The sequence below is a fragment of the Pinus tabuliformis genome, chromosome X (assembly GCF_031772625.1).
Source record: "Pinus tabuliformis cultivar Carrire ecotype Pingquan chromosome X, CPIR1, whole genome shotgun sequence".
In the NCBI taxonomy this organism is placed as follows: Eukaryota; Viridiplantae; Streptophyta; class Pinopsida; order Pinales; family Pinaceae; genus Pinus; species Pinus tabuliformis.
In genome coordinates this window covers 1,413,394,271-1,413,401,400 of record NC_142308.1, presented here as the reverse complement: position 1 = coordinate 1,413,401,400, position 7,130 = coordinate 1,413,394,271, and the positions used below count along the sequence as shown (strand labels likewise).

The window sequence follows — 7,130 nt, the reverse complement described above, 5'->3', positions numbered from 1 at the left end:
GTTCATCCTTGAATTTTCTTGGCCATTTTTCCTCTATATGTTTCATTGCTTTGGAGTCCATAGGAATTCGCATGAATCCATCTTTACTCCTATTCTTTACATGCCAATCCATCAATTGTGCAAGAGATTTGCAACGAAACATCCGTTGTAGTCTAGGAATAATTGGCATGTGTCGTAAAACCTTATTTGGAACTGTAGAACCTTGTACATCCGTATGATATCTTTTCTCTTTGCAAACAGGGCATTCTTCATTGTCTTTATATTAATCTCTATATAAGATGCAATCATTTTTACATGCATGAATTTGCTTATATTCAATCCCCAACTTGACTAACAATTGACGCACTTCTCTACAAGTTGATGGCAACACATTATCTTCAGGGAATATTTTATCCTTTAGAGCCCTGCAAGTTTTTTTTTCAAACCTACACGTTAAAAATGTCATTTATAACGTTGTTTATATACCATAATGTAAAATCCACCTCAAATTAAATTAAATGAAGTTAGTACTTATATTCTAATTGAGGACACAAATTGACAGTGCAAAACTAGAAAAATAATTCAAATAATTACTTTAGTAAGGTAGTGAAGCTCTTGTCTGACCAACCAAATAATGACTTGATTTCCAATAATATTAATGTGCATGAAAGCTTGGATGTTCTACTTGCACCCGATTTGAACACCACTGTCTTTGCTGCTTGCTTAATTGATGCATTGATGTTGATATCATCATAATTATGTTGGCGGTAGTTTCCCTCTATATCAGCATCATCATTATTATGCATAGGATCATCACCCTCATCATTGTTTCCATCCCCAAAGAAACTTGTGAGCATTTCGTTCAATCCTTCTTCATGCATTACATTTCCATCGACATCTCTACTCTGAGTAGTCGATGGCATGTCATCAATGTATGCTAATTTCATCAATTCCTCAAATTTTTCACGTGGTAGTGCTCTCTTCAATGCTTCTCTTCTTCTCCTAGTATGGTTTAAAGGATGAATTGGATCATCTCGTTGAATTCTTAATGGTCTAGTTGGATCTTGATCATTAATAGGTGTATCATCAACATCGTTTACCTATAATTAAATGCAACCATTATTTAATGTTAGATAGCAATTACTGTATAGAACATGGATCCATTTCAAAGATATACGCAATAAATTACTCAACAAAACAACATTATACATGTATACAATAAATTAAAAATATTATTTTTGAACACATTATTTTAAAAACAAGCCACATTAATTTCATATTCTTAGATTTTCTACCTTAGGAACATCCAAAAACAACAATTGTCTCAAATTATTCATCTATGCATGTAGTATCATCATGACCAACCTCTTGTTCATTGTGTTGATTTTCTATTTCATTTACAAACTCCATTGTCATATCCTCTTCCACCCATTTCTTTTTGCGTGATTTAATTGTACGGCGTAGGCCACGTCCATATGCAGGTATTTGTATTGGTCTATCAAAATGATTAAACTCCTCATTTGTTCTGATTGCATTGCCAACCTAAAATAATTGATACATGCATTATTTTTTCCAAGGCTAGAGATTAGACTATATGATGTACTTATATCGTCCATTAATTTATAACCGAACTTATTTATAGCACCCACAAAGTATAACACTTGTATCAAAGTATTCATTCCATGTATTATCATCATGACTAACCTCTTGTTCATTGCCACCAATTTCTATTGTATTTGTAGAGACAATTGTCATATCTTCTTCCACCCACTTTCTCATGCGATGTGCTTTAACAGTATGGTGTCCACCCTTGTGTACATATTTTGGTTGTTTTACAGTAAAAGGGTTCAACTTTGTATTTGTTGAAAACACATTTTCCACCTAAAAGAATCAACGACATGCATTATTTTTTTTCAAGTTTGAATAATAAACTATATAAATTACTAGGTTTAGGAAAACAAGGATCAGGAACTAAATTTCATTTTATTATATTTCATAAATTAATGTAATATTCAAGTACCTGATGCCCTAAATCATGTTGTGTCTCTTCATTGGAAATAAATTCATTTGTTTCCATGGCCTCTCCTAGCACCTGCAATACACAACAATGATAACAATTTTTATTAAAGTCATCTATGGAATTGTTATAGTCTTATTTCTTATTCCATTGTTTCAACCATTCTATTTTTCATGTTAGCTATTTGCATTTTCAATTATGAAATTCTCCACCATTGTTGTGACACTCTTATGATAATGATTGAACCCGAGTTGAAGTCTTAACTTTTCATGCAGATCTACACTTCTGATTATTAGGGTCATATCTATTGAATTTTGGATATATACTAGTTTTTAACATGGATATCAAGTTGCCTATCTAGTTTGAATGTACATTAGGAACATAGCCTTGTTTGAATCCTATGGAGATTTCAATATTTAGCGAACATTAAATGTTGAACATATTATACTACCATGTCATACATGTGAAGCATATTTAATATATGTTAGATGATATATTTAATAGGATGTCTTATATACGTATTAACAACTGAATCGGAATTAGGAGGATGAAATAAGAAAGAAAAGAATAGACAAAAACAATATATATATATATATATATATATATATATATATATATATATATATATATATATATATTGTTTATTATTAGGCCGATAGGCCTTCCTTTGAAAGGGACTTTCGTCGTCCCTTTGCTTCTCAGACTGACACTTGGCAGGGCATAGAGTCGGCATAAACCCTCTAACCACCCACACCTTTGTCGGCAGAGTTCTAAAAGCGAGGACTCAACCCTCTTGAAAACCACCCAGTTATGCGGTCCCTGTTGTGGTGCACAGCTTGAAACCCCTGTTCTGCGATGCACGATCAACAAATTTGTGCTTTGGAAACCCTGTTCTAAGGATTGAGCTGGCTTTACAACAATAATGGTTCCTCCTCAGTTGCGGCAACGCAGTTCCATGGAGGAAATGCTGGAGGCAATCAAGGGCCGCGAGGATAGATCCCGTGACAACGGTATCCCTCCTGTACTACCAATGCGGCCGACTTTGAAAGCCAGGCCTCCTTCTGCAGTCAGAACAAGAAAAAAAAACCCAGACATGGTTTAATCAGAGCAATGATCAAGTCCTTAGCGACGTTCAAGCTGAGATTCCATAGGTTAATGTTCAAGGTATCTCTATGAACAAGCAAAATGAAAATATGACAAATGTTGATCAGGTTGAAGGGGATCCCTTGGCCGACGGTAGCGATAACGGGGTTGCCGAGGTTAATGTTGAGCGCAATAAGGGTTCAAAAGTGGCAAGCAAACCCCTTTTCGTCGTGATGATCAACATTGATTCGAATATGGCTGGGGGTGCTTTAAAGGATAAACAGGGCTTTAAGAGAAGGAGTAATCGAAGTCCAGTTGAATCACCTTACAAGAAGCCGACGGGAACATTCAAAGATCGTTCGGGCGACAGTGATGATTCGGAAGCTGGTTCCTATCCTGCATCAGTGGAGGATGATGGGAAGTGGACGGATGACAGTGTTTCTGGCATGAAAAAGGTAAGATTGTTCAATACTATAGTTTATTTCTTCAAAGATGTTTCACTAAAACAAAAACATGCAGCCATGGATAAGCTCGTGGTTTAATTGCATCAGCTGCTTCCTTAACTGTATTTACGGTGCGGTCTTAGTCTCATTATTATTATTATATTTCACCTTTTCCTGGAAAAAAAAAATGGATTAAAACCTAATTTGTTAGACAATGCCCCAGTCAGCGAGTCCTTATCATCCAGTCTTTCCTGCGGGCGGTTTTCAGATTCAAAAGCCCTATGATAAATCCTTTCCTGAGCCTTGTTCGTTTGTTAGCCCTGGTGGCGGTGATGGTGGAGGGGCATCTTCGGTTCCCCTTTCAATGAGAATGACCATTTGGGTATCTCCCGGGTGCTCGAGGCTCCTTGGATGACACTGAGTTCGCTGAGGCCGCCACTGGGGGCAGGAGGTGAGAGCATAGGACAACCACCAACTTGGTCTCATGATCCTCAGCCCCAGCCCCAATCGCAGCCTCGGCTAGTGTTCAGTGGGAGTAAGGGGGTAGCGAATCATCATCATCATGGGCCCACATTCACTGGTGATGTTTTGCACCAGCAGAAACATTGGCCGCAGTCGTATGGGAACGGGGCTGACCTTTTCCAACACCTGCAAGGGCTTTCTGAAGAAAATGGTTTTTTGCTGGGCAGTTTTGGTGCACATCATAAGCTTAATAGTACAGGAGGCAATGCTACTATGAATGAAATTGTAAGCCAAAAGTGTGTTGGGAGTGAAAACCTAAATGTTGGGGATTTTGCTCTGAATAGGAACCAAAAGTGCGTTGGGGGAAGCTCAAATGCTTGCTATCTTCCTGTGAATGAAAACCAAAATTCATCTTGTCAAACTGGATCAGTGCCCTGTCAATCATGGTCAACTGTAGCTGAAGAGCCATTCAGCAGAGATGGAAACTTGATGTTTGGCTCAGTGGTATGCCAGTCTGAACGTGATCGCAGTGAAAATATGTTAGAGTTGCAATCAGGAAATATTTTCCTTAACAATGCCGAGCTTCCATGCAACCTACAGGGTAAAGGTGCTGTGCGGTTACTTTGTAGGCCTTCCTCAAGTAAACAAGTCTTAGGAAATAAAACAGTTCCAGAGGAAGGACTGCCTTGGAAAGGACATCCATCAAATCGATTAGTTGATGAGCCCAGAGTTTCGAGAGGAGAATCCACTCCATCTTCTGAGCAAGTGATTATAAAGGATAAAAGAGGTTTGGATCAAGAAAGTAGAAATGCTGTGCGCAACCAAAAATCTACTTCTTGCATTGCAAATACATTTGATACAGATGACAGGAAAAAGGGACCAGAAATTAAATCCTATGTGCAAATCGAAAGGAACAGTAACCAAAGTATTGCCCGGCGCATCAGACATGGCCAATCAGATATAATTGGAAAGGATGACATCAGAAATGGAACAGCACAACGGGTGATCAAAGAAAGGCATGCCAGGGAAACGGGCAAACAGTCAGTGGAAGTTATTGCAAATGGAGAGGGCATGGGGAATCACTCTTTGAAATCTCGAGGAAGAGGTATATACAGGCATCGGGATGACTTTGAGAAATGCGGGGAAATTGAGCAAGAATGGGATATGAAAGAGTCACAAACCAAGGATCAAAAGCAATCTGGTGTTTCTGATTCATTCTCAACCATTACTGATCATTTATCTGCTTTGGAGGTGAATGAATTTGGTCACTGCAAATTTAATGATGACTTGAAAAAGCATATCCTTAGTAGGATATCTGATGATGCATCTTGCAGTCAACCAGTTACCTCTGAACTGGAAAATCCTCGTTCCTCTTCTGGGAGCAATTTGCATTCTGTTCCAGCATCACAAATGGAAAAATCTCAAAGACAATTCCACGGGGTTGCTCTTTCTGATGGAAACCAGAGGTCTAGGATTGAAAGAAGGCGGCAAGGAAAACACTTCTCAAATTTAACTGGATGTAGATATCAGGATTTTGATAAAGAAGATACTGGCAGGTTTGGTGGAGAAAACCAACCGTCCAGTGATCACGATTCGCGAGATAAATATTGCAATGAAAATAGGTCAATTGTCCCTCGATTCCACAAGGTAAGAAAACAGATTCTTGATGCTTGATTCTCGTGTGTGTCTTGTTTGGAATCTGGATATAGATATCCTCTAAGAAACACTTCCTTTCTTATTTGATGACACTGCAATAGGAATGGCATATAAACCTCCAATTTCACTTTTCTATTTTTTTCTGTCTCAAGTCTTTAAAGTTCTGTGAATATGTTGACAGTAATTTACCCTTATGATGTTGTTGCTTATTGTTATTTCTCATCAGCGGTAGAGCTTTGTTTCCATCACTGAAGTAGAGCGATTTTTAATGTTGTGTTCTTTGTCTTTTAGACGTCACAAGCTTGCCATATATAATTTCATTACCTTTTATGCCCTTTAGGTGGTTGATTTGATTATCAAGTGATGTGTGCTCATGGGCAGAAATGCACAGGGCATCAGAGGCCACACAAAAAGTAGGCACAATTATGCATGTGCTGTGCACTTTTCATTACATGTGAATAAAATCTATATGCACACTACAAAGCGTATAACATTTTGGGAAGATGAGTCTATAGTGCATGCGTAACAAGTCATCTTGAAGTTGTTAGAATTAAAGCTAAAGGCGAAAAGCATAAAGCTAGGTGCAAGTTCTCATCATTTTCTCCCTGCTTAGAGGGAACTATTCCCAGCTTCTGCTAACCTAAGGGGTACTCAATTTCCATGAAGTACATAATAGTCTCTTGACTCTGTGTAGTTGGGGTCTTGACATGGACCCATATCTTCTGATTTTGGGGTCTGAAAATCTTCTGAACGAGGACTGCTTGAATCAAGTGTGGAACAGTCTGTCATGCTGGAGTTCAAAGTAGAAAACTGCTGACAGTTCTCCTTGCCAAAATATCCGAATTTGCTCTCGTGTATCATTTCCTATAGAAGGCAGCTTGAGTTGGTGATGTTCGACTCTGTGTGGATCCAAGTTGGAGTTGCTTTAATAGCTAACAAAATTTGCATTATGAAATTTTTCACAATATAATTTCATAGTAAAAAAAGAAAAATAATGATTTATTTATTTATTATTATTATTTTAATAGCTCAATGGAGACCGCATTCGTAAATGCTAATCTGAAAGCAGTCATAAGCAAAAAGATTTGTTGTTCTTGTCTAATTTAGTGAAATCATATTTCCGCTCGGATTTCTGGGGCTGCCGGTCTTTGGCCCTCCGTGGCGGCTTCGAGCATCCGTTGCTTACCTCACACAGCAAACCTGAAGGCCAAGGATGATCAGGTGGATCATTCTCATGCTATTCCTCAGATGACGGCAAACAGGAAGTTGTTCTGCAATATGGAAGGCTGCTCAACCTTCTTATCTCCTCCTCTGGCCCCCAAAGATAGCCAGTACTCTGTTTTTATATTCCAGAATTTCCTCAGAACCCTGGATCTATCTGGACGGGCCATTTGGAGGTCTGATAGCGCAGGTTGCATCAACAGTCTCAATGACGAAGGATTTCCCCCATCCTCTTCTCTCATGCCCTTCAGGCAATTTCAGAAAAAGAA

At 38.4% G+C, this 7,130-nt stretch overlaps 1 protein-coding gene across 1 annotated transcript; it reads left to right on the top strand.

The window, feature by feature from the left end:
• Positions 1 to 3,918: 3,918 nt before the first annotated feature.
• On the top strand, positions 3,919 to 6,231 carry LOC149145328 (uncharacterized). The gene is made up of 2 exons (XM_089449140.1): positions 3,919 to 5,631; positions 5,981 to 6,231. The coding sequence occupies exons 1-2, from the start codon at positions 3,934 to 3,936 to the stop codon at positions 6,002 to 6,004; spliced, it is 1,722 nt and encodes a 573-aa protein (XP_089305266.1). The 5' UTR covers positions 3,919 to 3,933; the 3' UTR covers positions 6,005 to 6,231.
• Positions 6,232 to 7,130: the final 899 nt, after the last annotated feature.

Excerpts from the sequence above, each read along its gene's own strand:
- LOC149145328 (XM_089449140.1), top strand. The coding sequence starts at position 3,934 with ATGACACTGAGTTCGCTGAGGCCGCCACTGGGGGCAGGAGGTGAGAGC. Across the intron at positions 5,632-5,980 it reads TTGTCCCTCGATTCCACAAG|GTGGTTGATTTGATTATCAA; the intron begins GTAAGAAAACAG and ends TATGCCCTTTAG.